The sequence below is a fragment of the Penicillium citrinum genome (genome assembly GCF_028827155.1).
Source record: "Penicillium citrinum strain IBT 23319 chromosome Unknown utg000006l:1.0-3011923.0:1.0-3012962.0, whole genome shotgun sequence".
NCBI lineage: Eukaryota > Fungi > Ascomycota > Eurotiomycetes > Eurotiales > Aspergillaceae > Penicillium > Penicillium citrinum.
The window spans coordinates 1,530,433-1,546,563 of NW_026622691.1; the positions used below are offsets into that span (position 1 = coordinate 1,530,433).

The 16,131-nt window shown below is 45.2% G+C and overlaps 5 protein-coding genes across 5 annotated transcripts; 2 read left to right on the top strand and 3 right to left on the bottom strand.

The window, feature by feature from the left end:
* Positions 1-1,817: 1,817 nt before the first annotated feature.
* On the bottom strand, positions 1,818-3,101 carry N7469_007107 (Gfo/Idh/MocA family oxidoreductase; the record flags this gene model as incomplete). The annotated part of the gene is made up of 1 exon (XM_056646025.1): positions 1,818-3,101. The coding sequence occupies one exon, from the start codon at positions 3,099-3,101 to the stop codon at positions 1,818-1,820; it is 1,284 nt and encodes a 427-aa protein (XP_056499466.1).
* A 1,489-nt stretch (positions 3,102-4,590) lies between these two features.
* On the top strand, positions 4,591-5,006 carry N7469_007108 (uncharacterized protein; the record flags this gene model as incomplete). Its single annotated transcript, XM_056646026.1, has 4 exons — positions 4,591-4,599; positions 4,673-4,734; positions 4,797-4,871; positions 4,928-5,006. 4 exons carry the CDS (start codon positions 4,591-4,593, stop codon positions 5,004-5,006), a joined length of 225 nt encoding a protein of 74 aa, XP_056499467.1.
* A 958-nt stretch (positions 5,007-5,964) lies between these two features.
* Positions 5,965-8,307, bottom strand: N7469_007109 (uncharacterized protein; the record flags this gene model as incomplete). The annotated part of the gene is made up of 3 exons (XM_056646027.1): positions 5,965-6,778; positions 6,846-7,840; positions 7,897-8,307. 3 exons carry the CDS (start codon positions 8,305-8,307, stop codon positions 5,965-5,967), a joined length of 2,220 nt encoding a protein of 739 aa, XP_056499468.1.
* Positions 8,308-9,703: 1,396 nt separating this feature from the next.
* Positions 9,704-12,255, top strand: N7469_007110 (uncharacterized protein; the record flags this gene model as incomplete). Its single annotated transcript, XM_056646028.1, has 14 exons — positions 9,704-9,794; positions 9,860-9,893; positions 9,952-10,001; positions 10,054-10,148; positions 10,205-10,350; positions 10,410-10,593; positions 10,650-10,719; positions 10,800-11,084; positions 11,140-11,190; positions 11,251-11,558; positions 11,616-11,716; positions 11,770-11,942; positions 12,004-12,166; positions 12,228-12,255. The coding sequence occupies 14 exons, from the start codon at positions 9,704-9,706 to the stop codon at positions 12,253-12,255; spliced, it is 1,779 nt and encodes a 592-aa protein (XP_056499469.1).
* A 356-nt stretch (positions 12,256-12,611) lies between these two features.
* Positions 12,612-16,111, bottom strand: N7469_007111 (DNA-directed DNA polymerase gamma MIP1; the record flags this gene model as incomplete). Its single annotated transcript, XM_056646029.1, has 2 exons — positions 12,612-15,865; positions 15,931-16,111. 2 exons carry the CDS (start codon positions 16,109-16,111, stop codon positions 12,612-12,614), a joined length of 3,435 nt encoding a protein of 1,144 aa, XP_056499470.1.
* Between the last annotated feature and the right edge of the window lie 20 nt (positions 16,112-16,131).

Genomic DNA, 16,131 nt, shown 5'->3' on the forward strand with positions numbered 1-16,131 from the left:
CAATCCTGGAGAGGCCCTTGGAGCTAAGATTGTACTTCTGAATTACTACCACGCTTTGCCGTGGTCAGATAGCCTGGGCGCTTGGCAACCCTTGGCAGTGGCTTACCGACCATTCCGTCTCGCTGTGCCTTTTCTCCTTCCCCGGGTGAGGCGCACCTAAGGCAGACGGGGAGCAAATCATTCCAATAGTTCAAATTCTTAAATTTTTCTTGCCGATATCAAGTGCGAAAATCATTCAGAACATCGATACTGTATACGGGATGTTCCTGGAGGGCCTCGATATAGGATGACAGATAAGAATGACCCACCAAACCGCCTGGAGACAGATATCCGGGGAGGGAAGATGTTATGACAAACAAAAACTACGCTGATTTGCCGCCCCGGGAAAGCCTCTACTCCGTTCAACTCTGAAGTGAATCTTTTGCCATCTTGGCTGGGTCAATGGGAGATACCGAGGAATGTCCAGCCACAAATTCCCTTCCGTTCGATTGGAAGGAAAGCCCGAAAGTAGCCCTGCCTAGCCGTCTTTTCTCTCGGTACGCTTCACCCGATAGGGTCACCCTCCAATTGATTGCGGCTCGACGGTTTCTTGGCATTCCCTTGGCTCGGGTTTCTTCTACGAAAATTTTCCTTTCTCCTGGTCTTGGCATACTGACCGCGGGACCCATAGTAAGATAAGCCGAATTTCGCGGGGTATATCAATGTGGTGATTGGGTACATGCTTCACGTAACTGGTTTTCTCGGCGAGCTGGGGGTGGACCCATATATCGACCAGTGCGAGAGAACTCCGGATTACTTCGGTTCCTTCGGCCCTTTAACCTACAGGAGAGGGCATATTAAAGTTATGCTTTCTCCAATTCATGAATCCCCGCGTTCTCTTCTCCACAGAATTGAATGTATGACAGCAGAAAATTCAGCCTCCCATGTTGCTTTTTCTGGGGAGGCGGCGCCATCTACGCTAGTGTATGTATAGACTTCACAGGCCTTGGTTTTTTAACTCCAATTCTCCAATCCATGCATCGCCAACACCAAGTACGTCCAAAACAGAGAACTGGGCTTGAACTAGTTCGGAGTGAATAGGAGATTTTATCCATCTGCCTGCGGGGAATTAGAATCGCAGTGGTTTGCATTCTCGATTATATGAACTTAATATATCCATGCATGGATCTTACTAGTCGACCTGACCGACGACAAATTTGCCCCCGAGAATTTCCCGGACTGTCTATTCAACAATACTATTGCCAGTAGCAACCTTCCAAGGTAATGTTATTGTTGAATGAAAATCGATGACAGGCCGGAGTTTTCGTAAAGTGAGTCGTTCATGATCTTGCCGCTATGTGGTTATCGACATTGAGGTGCACTGTGAATGATAGATAGTCAGCATTTGTGAATAATGCTGGAAAGACCGTGATGTCTCTAGGACTGGCATCCATCGATAACTTGAAGGAGTGTACACTAATTACCCCAGTATTTCAATTGATCTCGACTATTTTCAGGTGGCGGAAAAATGGCATCTCTTATTGCGTTGGCCTATCCGAGACTAGTTAGTATCAGGACTTGCCGTTTGTTGAAGCTCTATGTGATATTTGGCACCATACACTGAAGTCGTGGTTCTTTAAACCGGCAATACAATGATTGGTGGTATGGCAAAATCCACTCTTAGTCACGAGGAGGATAGAGGGCGCCTTATGTCTGAGAAATTTGAAACTACCATCTTTTGAACTAAGTCTTTTGATGCCTTAAACAGAGGTTACTATTTTTGCATGCTAAAATTGGACCATTAAATCTATTCCAAGATTGTTTCTTCTCACATAAACTCAAAATTGCACAAGGTCTTCAACCTGCACCACTTGACCTGTACGAATGGCCTTGTTCGCGGCAATGCCAGTCAAAATTGACATCGCTCCATCAACATGAGAGGCAGCACGATCCAGGTTGTCAGGTTCGGGATTCCCAAACAAATCATTCAGTAGTTTTGGGTCACCACCTCCATGGCCGCCTTCTTCTTCGATGATTGATATCTCTGATGGCGGCGCAAACATTGGATGCAGCATAATTTTGGTGTGCGCCACGGCCCCTTCTTTATTCTGATCTCCGCCTGAGTTGACATAAGACTGTTCAAGAACATCCAGTTCAAGACGGCCTTGGGTTCCGTTGAAAGAGACTCGAAACCCTTCCCAAGGACAATACGCAACCAGGCTATAGGTCAAAATTGCACCGGATTTGTAGCTCACCAAGACACCCATCGTATCTTCGATACTGATTCCATCTCCGAATACACTTTGATCGCGATAGTATCCATCTTCATGTTCTGCATCAAGATACATTTCCTTAAGTTGCGGATGCTCTTCCATGTGAAGCGCAAAGGGGTCATTCACTGCCGCGGAACTACCATGAGCGCGAGAATAGAAGTTTGTTTCTCCTCTTAGCTCAGCATTCTCCTTCCCATAGAATTTCAAATCTCCCTGTGCAAATACAGTCGCTGGCTTACTTCCGAGCCAAAAATTGACCAAATCAAAGTGATGAGTTGATTTATGCACAAGCAATCCTCCACTGTTACGCTTGTCCCGGTGCCATCGGCGAAAGTAGTCCGCACCGTGTCGAGTATTGAGCATCCATTCAAAGTGAACTGAAGTAACCTTCCCAATAGCACCACTCTTAATGATCTCTCGGATCTTGGTATTGTGAGGCGCATATCTGTAGTTGAACGTGACGCGTAGTTGCTGCTTGGTAGTTTTCACTGCGTCAAGAATGGCCTGGCATTTATTTTCGTCCACTGTCATTGGTTTCTCACTGAGGACATTGCAGCCTAGCTCCATCGCCCGAATTATATACCAATGATGAGTCCGGTCAATGGTAGTCACGATCACAGAATCAGGTCTAGTTTCTTCGATCATGCGGTCGAAATCAGTGGCCTTGTATGTAGGCACAGCCACGGCCCCGAATTCTTGGATACGGCTGTTCGCCACATTCATTCGTGTTTGATTTGTATCACAGAATGCCACTAGAGTAGCCGTTTCTTTGAAATTCTGGACGATAGCACTGTAGAAGAACGCCGCTCGTCCTCCAGTTCCGACTACAGCATACTTAGTAGGAGGCATATTCCTATCTCAAAAAACAAATACAAAAAAAAAAAATGTGAGGCTATGTCCACCAACTGATGGAGACATTGAAAAAGGATCTGAATGGCGATTGCAGTCTGTAGATATTAATATATTTTTGGTCGATTTACTTTTGATGCCTCTTTACGCAGCCAGCCCTACCCCTCACCAACCAGAGGATTATCACCCCGCAAGGATCCCCCAAGATTGCTCGAGATTTTCCATCAATAAGATAGTCAGAAACCAGGCTAAGTAAATTGGCCCTTAAACCATGTGTCTGTTAGAATCTACGAAGGTGATCTTAGTTCAGTGTCCCTGCAGGCTTAAGAATTCCCCGTGGGGGCATCGGTTGTAGATATACCGAGATCAATAGTATCAATAGTAATTGAAAGCAGCCACTTAGTGTAATGGGGAGTATTTGCCACAAGCAAGTCCATATATAGCTTTTCTCTGAATTACATAATAGACAATTGTACTTCAGTTCCGATACCCTTATTTTAGCCGACTATCGTAGCTCTTCACATACCTCAACCAACAAGGGTCGCGATAGAATTATGCTAGATTCCTGGATTCGAGAAGCCAAGGATACCTCCGGTGAAGTATTTAACTAGCTTGGGGGAACTCACTGAAAAAAAGGACTCGCTTACTTTAGGTGAAGCTGCTCATCAGCGATATTCCGCTTATTCAGGACTCAAGAAATTGGCTAATGCTTATACTAGTAAGTTATGTGATTGTTGATTAAATTTCCGGCATTTCACATTGAATCTATCCTTTTGCGCATTTGTTTGGCTTAGCGGGACGAGCCAAGGCATGGTAGGCTCTGAAGGATCACAAAACAAGTCGTTGAAGCAGATATGAGTTGTCATACCGTGAGGTGAGAGGCTCCCGTTGAGCTGTACTTTGCTAACCTGAGGCTAATCAAGAAACCAAAAGGTAGTGCAAAAGTGGCATACAACAAATGAAACCTAGCATCTCCGGTCGGCATTTATGATTGGCCTGATATTGTTCTTTTCTAACTATACTGTAGAATGGTTGGGGAAATGGAAATTTTTGCTGGCCAAGCAGTTCCTTGCCCTGCCATTTCATCTCAGGCTCAATGTCATCCACTGTGGCCCATCTATCATGCACCTTTTGTCTATCTTGTTCTTATTTGGCTTCAAATGCAGGAAAATGGCTCAGCCGAAACTCAAATCAGACGATCGACAAGAAGCACAGCACAGTCGATAGAATTCGCAGCCCTAATATTTCAGCTAGCCACCAGCATCTATATGTAGGATGACATAATGGATCCGGAATAGTTGTCAATGTATTCTAAAGATATGACGCAGAGGACCCTTGTCGCCTTCACAAATCAACCTAATCAAGTGGTTGACAAAAGGTATATAATCTCCCGTATCTGACTACCTGTGAATTCTTTCTACAATTTTAAAAATCTTCCCCGGACAAATTTCGAAGTCTACTAAAATTCGACTCTTGTAGAGACTTCATTATGGCAAAGGTTCGATTTCCGTGAAGCCTTGAAATTTCTTTCAACTCTCTTTCAACTCTGAACAATACTTATATTCTTATAGCCAGTAGTTATCAGATTTGAAGGCCCAGAAGAATGGGACATTGAGAGAGAAAATGTCAATAAGTAAGTGGAAGACTGGTTGAAGGGTTTTCTTGTTTGCAGTGATACGGCTAACATGACTTTAGCATTTTGGTCAAATACACTGGAACCTCGGAGTATCCTTCCACAAAATCTTTTCCCCCTATTATACTTGGGGCAGAGTATGTTGCCTCTCGCTCCCGTATTTTGAATGTAATTTCTAACATGGATCATGCAGACTCGATGAAGACGCTGTCCAGGAGTTGAGGGATCTGAATGGTGTACTGGTGGAACATCCAGACGAAGACGAAAATTAGGCCCCTAAATTTCGTAAGACCTGGGGGTCTTACTGATGCTAACTCGGCTACAATATATCAGGCCGGACTTTGTATCAAGACCGAACTTGAAGCAAACCAGAAATTGAAGATGCACTTCCGTATATCCCTCTCACTGAGCGTTAGGTCAACGAGCATGATTTACTGTTGTAATTCCTCCTACGTCCAATATTCGCGCCCCAGAACATCACAAATAGCATTTTGTCGGACAAGAACGACATCTTGAAACACGATATTTTAGATGGTTTTGGGGCTAGATTAATCATACCGTCACTGAGAAGATTTCTGGCAAGTTGAAGGAACTCGGCGCTATAGAATGGAGAGAGGATTTTTGTAATTTTAAAGAAATGAGATATCTTTGATTTAGAAAGTATATTTGGTAATTCACCTTCTTGTAGACTAGACTGCCGCACGGTTTTGGATTTGGTCTTGAAATACTATCCAAAACCAAAACGATTCGGTTTGCATCTTAACCAAAATCTAACCGTAAATTTGTGAGGTCTTCAAATGCTAACCAAAACCTAAGCGGTTTTGGTTAGGTTTTCGCGGTTGCTGCCGCGGTCTACTGTATCCCCTGCCCCCTTGACCATAGTAGTGTTCGTTGACTGGAAAGAACAGCCAAGCTTTTCATTTACCAAAGATTTGATCCAAAAAAGCCTCTCTATATATCTTGAATTTATTATCAGCTATAGGAGCCCCTGCTATATTGCGCTAAAAGTTGAAAGAGATTTGGAGCTCCCACGAGATCAAGATCCACTATCACAAATTTGATGATAGTCTGCCGACAGCTCCTTTTCGATACCTGAAAGCCCGTCGTGATATTATAGGCTCGCGTAAATTCGGGTTTGTTTCTAGATCCTAGTAGTGGTAGTGAGGTGGACCATGGACTGTTAATTATCGGAAAGCTGGATGATTACGCCTCTCTCGAACATTTACATTGCTATTGATATTCTTTCCCTGTCTCTGGCGGATATACATCAACAGAAGTAAAACTACAATGGCCCACTGGCCCATCAACTGGTATAGATCCCCACTTAACAGGCAAAAGAGCCATTTCCTCATCTTCCTGCTCAGTTTCCATGCCATATCCACCATATCCCTCCATTCCTGCCTCTGCCTCCGCTGAATCAACGTTCGGATTATACAATGGATGGCACGCTGCAGCAATCGCTAGGCTGCAGCTCGCAGCTACAGGAATCGCGGATTCAAATCGCCGAGAACTCATGACGATCAAGAAAATAAACATGGTTGTCGCAATGCAAACGCCGCTGATAATTGCGACGGGTGAGTACCCGCATGCAAATAGATCATTCGCAGGATCCCTCTGCAAATCTGTATTGTAGGCCTCAATGGCGACCACAAAAAGCCCGGATGAAGCAAGCCAATGTAGAATACCAGAGACAATTATCAGGGGTGTTGCAAATCGATAGGGAATTGACAAAAAATAATTGCTTCTTTGAGCAAGCCGCGGACTATGGGAAACTCGTAATCCTTTACGATTGTTGCCGAAGCTACTCCATTCAGCGGAGAGGCACATAGAAGTCAGGAGACTGTTGTAAGCAACGTAGAGGAAAGAAAATATAAGCTGTGGCAAGTTGGCTATGAAAGCATTCGCTATCAAACTTTCACCCGAATTTTGAACGCTGAGTATTGTCTGAGAAGAAATAGCACCGAGCTTGTCTAGACCACCGCTCTTGATTCCAGCTATAGATATAGCCATGAGTGCAATACAAATGATTATAGCGACAATCCAACTATACACAAGGATTAATAAATACTCTATCAAAAGTTCGGTTCACAATAGACAACGGCTGGACTTACAAGAAAATAAAGAAGCCCCAGCGACTAGAGATCGCAGAGCCCCAACGGTTTCTCTTGTCAGTAAAAGCCACTGGATGTCGGAATTGGCTATTCTGAAGCGCATGAGGCACGGCATGAATTGGAGGTATATATATTCCAGTTCCATCGGAAGGAAGACACATACCCTTGGAATAGGGATCTGGACAACAAAGAAAAGATACGATTGCATCACCGACAGTTAATATAGGAGCTTCTTTCACTCCAATCCAGAGATATAACAGTATACATGCCTTCACAACATTACAGAGAACTGTTGCAAGTGTCAGAGGCACAGAATACTGCAAACTGCATCTCTGTGGCGCCGGCTCTGCGAGACAATACCGAACTTTAGCATTACGATATTGTGCATTGACAGTCCAATTGTTCTTTGCCGCACGGTTATAAGTGACAGAGCTACCCTCTTTTTCGCAGTCGCTCAATTTAACGTTTGCAGAACAAAGCCATGGGTAAGCAGAGATTGCATTTGGAGAATACTCGGATTTCGGGTCATAGACGGAGTTCGAATCAACCAAAGCATACGAACCCTGCCATGGATCATCCTCTGTCACCAGAACAACATTGGAGTATGCAGTTTGGTACGTTTGGGCGAACGCTGTAACACAATCTGAGCCATCCAACCGCTTCAAATTCCCATCTTGAGCGGCGCGAAAAAGTCGTTTGAAAGAGTCTCTTTCGGTCGAGTTCAGGTATTGTCTTTCAGCTTTTGATGAATTTTTCTGGGCCAAAAAGTCCGGCCCAGCAAATATATTGTACGCAGGGACTGCAGTCTGATAAAAAATTGCTGAGTTGTAGAAGACATGCAGAGGAATCGATGAGAAAAACAAGAAAATCCACAGGATTGAACGACCAGAAGACACACTGAATAAGTTGCGAAGACTCGGCACCCCAATATCTATCCATTTGTGTTTCTGGTGAGCTCGATCAATGTCATTTCTCGTTGGGGCTACCAAGCATTGCTATAGAAAATTAGCCCAGTGCTATACCAGTGGTGTCGAGAGAAAGTCTTTGGTACCATTCCGAATTTACTTGCAGCTAGTAGTATTGTGCTGAGCGCATTGATTATCCAATGGAACCCAACACTCAACCGGTGTACTTGTTCGCAGTCTCCTCTAGATAATGCGACATCTTGGCCCTGCTGAGCACGGACAGTCGTGAAGATGAGGAAGACAATGTTGAACAATAGCACTACGACACTGGCGGTGAACGCCAGGAAGAGAGTGAACCTCCACCCTTGAAAGAGGCCTCTCCCCTTTCGTGCTCTTTTGCTCTCAATCTCTCGATCATGTCCTCGCAATTCATGGTCTTGGGTCGATTCATCGGTTTGTTCCTCAGTGATGGTCTGAATAAGACGATCCGAGCTCCGATGGCTTTTAGAGGCATTTGATAGCTCAATGCTCTCGTACAATAAGTCATGACCAGACATATCTTCTTCCGCCACACGCAAGTTGAATCCAAGGACTCGCTTGTAACATCAAGAAGCCAGGGGTGCTTAAAGCAACATCTGACTGACGGAAAGAAACTTAGGACAGCCTTGCAATTTAGATCATTACTGAAAAAAATCATCGCTCTGAATCATTGGGGCGATTTCCAGACAAACAGGGCATAGATCAGCCCCAATCCGGATTGTTGATGCATGCTGGTCGGATACAGTTGGGGGCTAGGTGCGAGAATCAGTTTCTTCTCGAATCTCTAGACAAATGTCCGGGGAATTCCTACAAAAAAAAGAAAACGGCCCGGTGGTGACCTCTGGTAGCCACGGGGAGACAACTCCTTCGCCCCAGGAGTACGATACCACTACGTTCTTGAAGAGACCTTATAAAGAGATTTTCATTCTTGCAACAGACAACAGAATCTTGCTCATATAGGGCTGCAGACGGTGTGTTTTAGCAGTAACATACGATAACGGCGGTAGAACGATAGATGATTTGATAGGATGAGAATGTGAATTCAACCACATCACATGTGTTTGATCTATTTCAACTATATATATCTACCAAATATTCATTCTATTTTAACCACTGTCAATAGTGGCACTATTCGTTACATGATATCTAAAAAAAAAACGGTATGAAATATTTTTATTAATATACAATTTTATTAGATACTGGTCATTTAGTCACTAGTTTTTGATAATTATAAGAAGCTCTTTTGCTGCATATTCTAAGATAGAAGATTCTATTCTATTTACTTGTTTTTTTTTGCCGCAAATAACGTATTCTGACTGGATACAAAAAGGAATGACCTATGACTAAGCAAAACGGCGATAAAAACGCAATCGCCGTTATAAACTGTAAGATTTGAGACACTACGTTTCGGTATGCAGTGCGGTAACGAAAACTGCGTTACCGTGTGCACTCCTATGGTCCAAAAATCCACCTTCATTCATTTAGTTATCGTCAGGGCGGGACTATTCCGACTGCACTTTTATAATGAACGCTTCAACCTGCGTCGAGTGTTGCCGTTTTGGGCGTTCGATTTACTGTCACTTGGTGTAGTTGCCTCGACATCTATCGAAACACAACCTAATTTCAATATTTTAAATTCAAGAGCTTCTCGTCGATTTCAGAGTCTCACAATAGCTCATGATCGACAACAGTTCATACATAGTACATAAAGGACTCCTCGGCAGATGAGCCGGGACTTTGAATCTTTGCCAAGCGGGGAAAATGCGGGGGTGCCTAAGGATTGGTTCGCAGGTGAAAGGGGTCATTGGTCCCTTGGACTTCAACAGAGATTCAGTCCAAGATATATATATCTCGTTACGGCCATTCTCAATCCTCTGATAATTTGACTGTTGAACAATACTCAGCTTCTTCAATATGACATCCAACAAACGTGCCCGTTATGACGATGATATTGTCCAGAACGGGGTGTTCACCACAGCCGCAGAAGGCTTCTTCGAGGCCCTCGGTATGACAAATTTTTTTCCTCCAAATCTAGTTAACTAAATGCCCTGTTACTAATTATCGGGCTAGTCGAGGCTGGGGTGACACATTGTTTTGTGAATTTGTAGGCCTACTGAAGAAGCAAAACGAACGGGGAATTGGCTTACTTATTATTCAATTAGAGGAAGTGATCATCCTGCCATGCTTGAGGCAATGATCAAGGCTAAACAAGGTTCGACTCCAAATATATTGAAGAAAGAGGCTCGAGCTCACAATTGTTGAAGGGACATTGAAAAAGTTCCCAAATATCATCACTTGCCCTTCAGAACTGGTGGCCTTATCTGCAGCACTTGGTTATGCCCAGGTTACAGGTATTCCCGTAAGTGGCCGGGTGGTTATATTCTCAAGCTTGCATTTACGCTAACCTGTCACAAGCAATGCGTACTTGTTCACGTCGATTGTGGTACTTTGGCATTAGGCCAGTCCATCCACAACGCTTCTATTGGAAGGGTACCTGTCCTCTGTTTTGCTGGCCTGAGCCCTTTCACCCAAAGAGGGGAACTTCTTGGCTCCCGAACAGAGTATGAAGTCCAGTCCATTTCTGCTTGTTCCAATCTACTAATCAAATTTAACAATCAAGATTTATCCATTGGCTTCAAGATGTACCAGATCAGGCGGCAATCGTCCGACAATATTGCAGGTACTCGGGCGAGATAAAATCTGGGCGTAATATCAAAGAGATGGTTAACAGAGCCTTGCAATTTACCTTGTCTGACCCCAAAGGACCAGCATATCTGATGGCGGCAAGAGAAGTACTTGAAGAGGTAACTGGTAACACTAAAACTGCACATCCGAAGTGTTTTCTAACCAACTTTCACAGAAAGTTGACAGGGAGTTCTTAGAGGAAGAATTGCTCAGCCCTATTGTTGCAAGTGCATTGCCAGAACCAGGTAATGAGTCCCCCGAAGTAAGAGAAAGAAGATAAAAAAAAAATCTTGTTGTGACTGACGTTTCCTTTTTACATGAGCAGAAGTTGAACTTATCGCAAAGGCTCTCATGGGAGCACAGAGACCACTTGTGATCACAGGATACCTCGGACGCAATCATAACACGCCTCCTTTGCTCGAAGAACTTTGTGATAAGTTGCCAATCAACGTCGTCGAAATGGTCGGATCAGATGTGTGTATTCGCAGCACCCACGAGGCCTATCTCGGTGTGACGGTGACTACACACCCAGCAGTTTTAGAGGCCGATGTCATTTTGATCTTGGACTGCGATGTCCCATGGATCCCAACTGCCGGACATCCCAGGAAAGGTAAGAAATTGATTTTGATCTGAAAATGCTGGCAAGATCTCTGCTGATATTGTAGGCACAAAAATCTTCCACCTTGACGTCGATCCACTGAAGCAGCAGATGCCCCGTATGTATTTATCCTCTCTCGATTTTCGATGAATACTAACGAAAGTCCAATCATGTGCAGTGTTTTCTATACGTGCCATCCGCCGGCTCAAAGTCAGTAGCGAGCTTGCTCTGAAGCAATTGAACAATTTTATAGATAATCAAGGTTTGGACATGAAACAATATGCTGAGCTATTTGAAGCTCGTCGAGCCAGATACAACAGTTGGCGAGCAAACCTCAAGTCTTTAGAGTCACCTCCACAGGAAGATGTTATAACTGTGCCATACCTCGCATCGCGGCTCAGGGATCAGCTGCCCCAAGACACCACTTTCGTTTTGGAAGCAGTCACTAACGCAGGTCATTTGATTCATCATTTAAACCTGACTAAGGTAAGCCCATCAGCTCATCAAATCTGCTACACGACTTATAATAATCTCTTGGAATAGCCTGGAAGCCTACTTGGCAGTGGAGCGGGTGGATTGGGCTGGGGTGGCGGCGCAACGCTTGGGACTAAATTGGCCAAACCCGATTCTTTTGTTTGTGGAATGTGAGTATCGAGATCTCACAAAAAAAAAAATGAATTTCTCTAACAAAGAATAGCGTCGGTGATGGAGTATACCTCTTCTCCCAAATGGAAAGTGTTTACTGGATTGCTAGACGTTACGACGTTCCATTCCTCCTTATTGTTCTGAACAATGGCGGGTGGAACGCACCGAAGGTCTCTGCGCTGCTTGTCCACGAGCATGGACTATCTTCAAAGGCCAACAGAAAAGGTAACATTTGTCATCCTTTGAGAGACGAATCGAAACAGAGGCTAACATCGCGCTACGGAAGATTTGAACATATCGTTTGAACCTTCTCCTGACTATCCAGGCATCGCGAAAGCCGCAGGTAACGCATGGGGGGCCACGGTAACAACTCAGGGCGACTTGGACCCTGCTATCCAGCAAGCAAAGGAGATTGTCAAAGCTGGGAAATGCGCCGTAATTGAAGTTGCGTAAGTGTTTAAGATTCAGAACGGAACTGTCAATGTATGATGGCTCGCTAACGTGCTGAAGTGTACCGTCCATCTGGAAAGAAAATTAGATTATTTGACTATGCCTCAAGGCCAGCGCCAGCATTTTCAGCCAACAAAGTGATGTAGCTAGCGATTTGGAGTGTCGAGCGCAATGATAGAGAGAGGGGGCTTAGATTAAAGTAAATTTTAAAGTCATTTTATTTGTCATCTTTGTACAGTAGTATCACATTACATTTAAGCATTTCGACGCCTTCCAATGCTACGACCAGTCACTCCACATAAGACATGCATCCGTCAGGATAATCAAAAGAAAAGGGGGATAGAAGGGAAAAAAGACGTATAAAGGTAAGTGGGTACAAGAATGACAAGATTAAGGAAAGGGTATGGTTCGGGAGATAGGGAGAGTTATTGCAACTGGTACGAGCTACGCTCGAGCGCTTGGTCTTGGTTTCCAAAGAGAGCGATAAAGATTTACCTGAGATTGTTTCCCGTTGTGAGAGGTGTGAGGAGCATCGCGAAAGTCGGGGTAGAGTCCTGATTCCACATCCATGAGTACAGCACGTTGAGGTTCCGCAGATGCCCAGCCTGAGGTTTTACCACGAGCAGTATTTGGAGAAGCACGCGATGTGGTAGATTTGGAATTAGACACGAGCTGAGTCTTCTCTTTGATGATATCGCGAAGCTCTTTGTCGTCCTTCGTTATTTGAGCTTTGATAAGAGCCAAATCGGTCGAGGCCTGCAGAGCGGACATGACTGACTCGCGTGGCGTATACTCATATTTCTCTGGGCTTGGGGGCGAGATTGGGTTGATAGATGGGTCGAGGACAGCGGCTTGGTCTTTGGATAGTAGCTGGGAGATATCCAATGTTTCACCGTGGGGAATTTTATGGGGATGTGAAGGGGTAATGCAGTCCATATCAACTTCTTTTCGAAGTACATGATCTATGTCCACGGCTGAGAAATAAGCACAGGATTGTGGAAGATCATCGATGCCGACTTGCTGTGAGAAAATAGCACGTGTCCAAACATTTGCGATCTGAAGGGCCATTGCCGCGCGGTATTTATCCTCCTCTTTGACCAGATATCGGATCTCATCGTGGACAGTGATGGCTAAACGAGCATGAATGTTGAACCGTCGTATCAAGAAGTCCATACTGACAATCAAAAGATGCAGGTAATCAACACCCGAGGATTGAATAGCCCAATTGATTCGAGAGGTCATGAAGCTTCCTTTGTTGATGAAACGCCGCATCAGAGCTTCCGTGATGCCTGCGCCCAGGGCAGGCGTTCTTGGCCTTTCCTGATCTGCGAATTCCTCAAGCTTGTTGAACACGAACGATTCGGTGCCACCACGCCAAAATGGGGATTCACTTAGGACACGTCGGGAGGTCCGGGTCCCCTTGGTTTCCTTATAGAGATTGGCGGCGGTTGCTTGCGTTTCCCTTTCAGTCAACGATGGGTTGAATTGACGGAGAAGGGTGGCAGCAAATTTCACACCGGCTCCATAAATACGACCATAATTGAATACCTTCGCGTCATTGCGCGAGATTCCAAGAATGGACGCACTTCTTGAATGCAAATCAGTACCTTCAGCTTTGGATCCTTCCAAGGTCATGAAACCGATCGCATTTCCGCCGTGTAATTGGAACGAAGCATCTCCCACAAGACTGGCAATCCATAGTTCCTGAGAATCTACATCTGCGCCTACAAAAACGTATCCCGGCGGAGCTTTGATCATGGCCTTCAGTTCAGATCCAACCCGATTAGACTTGGCGTTGCTGGCCGTAAGCCACGTATTTTCCACGGCACGCCGGGTTATGGTTCCCATGGGAATCACCTGAGGCAATATGAAACCAACACGCGAAGCAAGATCAGCTTTTCTATCGGACTTATTTGAAATCTGATCTTCATAGACAACCATTTGACTCATGATCCGATCTCTGGCGCTAATCCAGTATGAGCAAGAAGCGTTCATCTCTAAAGCTTCCTTGGCGAGTTCGAATTGAGAAGAAAGAATTTCGCGCTCGAAGTATTGCATATACCCTTTACCAAGGGGATTTGTGCATCTTGCCTGTGGGCCGTCTTTATGGGGTATCTTGAAGTAGGTGTGCTTGCGATCATCTCGAAGTTGAGCATTCTTGTCCTCGGCAGTCATATCACACCGAACAACCGGCTGATTTTCATATTGCTTGGTCTGGCTATGAGGAACTCGGAAAGTCCATCCGTATTTGTCGGACCAAATTAGGGGGTAACCATCCCAAGCCAGTTTCAAGAGGATTGGGGCAATTCTTGTTCGCACCGTGAGATTGATGTCCGCGTTGCTTGACGGGAAAAGATCTTTATACCATTTGGGCATTCCTGGCTTCTTCTGCCGAGCGGCAGGACGAGGAGGATCGTTCTTCTTTTTCCCTTTGACCATCTTGATCTCCTGACCTGACCAGTCCAGCTGGCCAAGCCAAGGGTCATGGTTGTAGATATCTGGTTGATCTTTGAATTTCAGAGCTTCATTGCAAAGCTCTATTAATTTTCGCTGCACATCGTCCAATCGCTTGTGGTAGGTTTCCTCGGCATTTTTAATATATTCCTGCCAAGTCTCATTCACAGGGAGGATAACAGAAGATAGATGTCGGAGGGCACCAAAACTAACAGGATGAGGACATGTCTCCAGAAAATTGGGAAAAACTTTCCGGTACACGCGGTGTGTGATAGCCACGTCCGCAGCGCAATAGTCGAGAAGTTCTTCTAACTTTGTAAGAAGAGTCTCCCTGTCGAGTTCACCGAAGAAGTCTCTTTGGGCTTTGTCGATAGTCACGTCGCAGTGGAACTTCGCCACATCTCGTAAGGAATTCACTGAGCTCCTTCCCACCCAAAGTTCTTCCTCCTCTTCGCGTAGCATGTTGTTTTCCAGCAATGAGGCCAGCTCGGCGGAACTATGCTCGCTTGCAATCTTGTCCCTTAAGTCCTTGTTCTTTTTATGGCGCATCCATGTCGGTCTCTGTTGAGAGCACATTCCGTTCACAGCCACATGAAGAGACATTGTATCAATGAAAAAGTTACTTGTTTGCTTCATATCATATTCCTCCAAGACACGTGCACGATCATAACCAATGTTGTGGCCAACGACGATTCGGGGTTGAGAGGGGTCACCAAGGGGGATAAGGTGCTCTCTTTTCGTCGATTCACCTAGTAGCCAAGGAGATATCCAGGCATACCATGCCGTGGGGCTTACAGCACAAGCCATAACAGCGAAAGGGTGCTCCTTGTACATGACCTCCGTGTCAAACGTGAGCATTGACTCATTGGGTGCCTCGACTGGCTCCGAGGATCCATTCGCATAGTATTTAGTCCATCCACTTCGTTTGGTCCACTTGCGCGGTTTTTCCGGACAATGCGAAGCGACAAAAGATTTGGCGTAAGATAAATATGGCTCAGACGCATCCATTCCCAGCTTATAAAAATGTTCATCTAGAGTTTGCCCTTGCAGTTGGGGCAAATCAAATGCGATTGGCTCGGCACCTTTTTGTGATTTGCCTAGCAGTTCATGCCTGGCAAGATGATCCTTCGACAAGGCGACCAGTTCCGGGTCCGGTATCCGGCCTTTATTGGGGAAGACTTGGGGGTGGACATAATCGCTTAGTTGTTGAACTCCGATTTCGTTAAACCTAGCTGATGCAGGGACTATACTCCGTTAGCATGTTTGATTTTGATATCTGCGGAGGGGTAAAGGTAGTGTTAAGACGTACCACGTAGAGAACGCTTTGTGACATTCTCCTCGGCAGCTGGTGTTGAGTAGCTCCGCGCGCATGATATGGTTTGATCCAGCCACAGGCGTGAGCGAGGGAAAACCGCCGTGCGTAGCTGGAGTCGTGCCGAACTCGCAACACCCCTGGAATGAGGCGCGCAGGCGAATTTCCAAGATGACATTGTACACGGGTCAGGTTTTC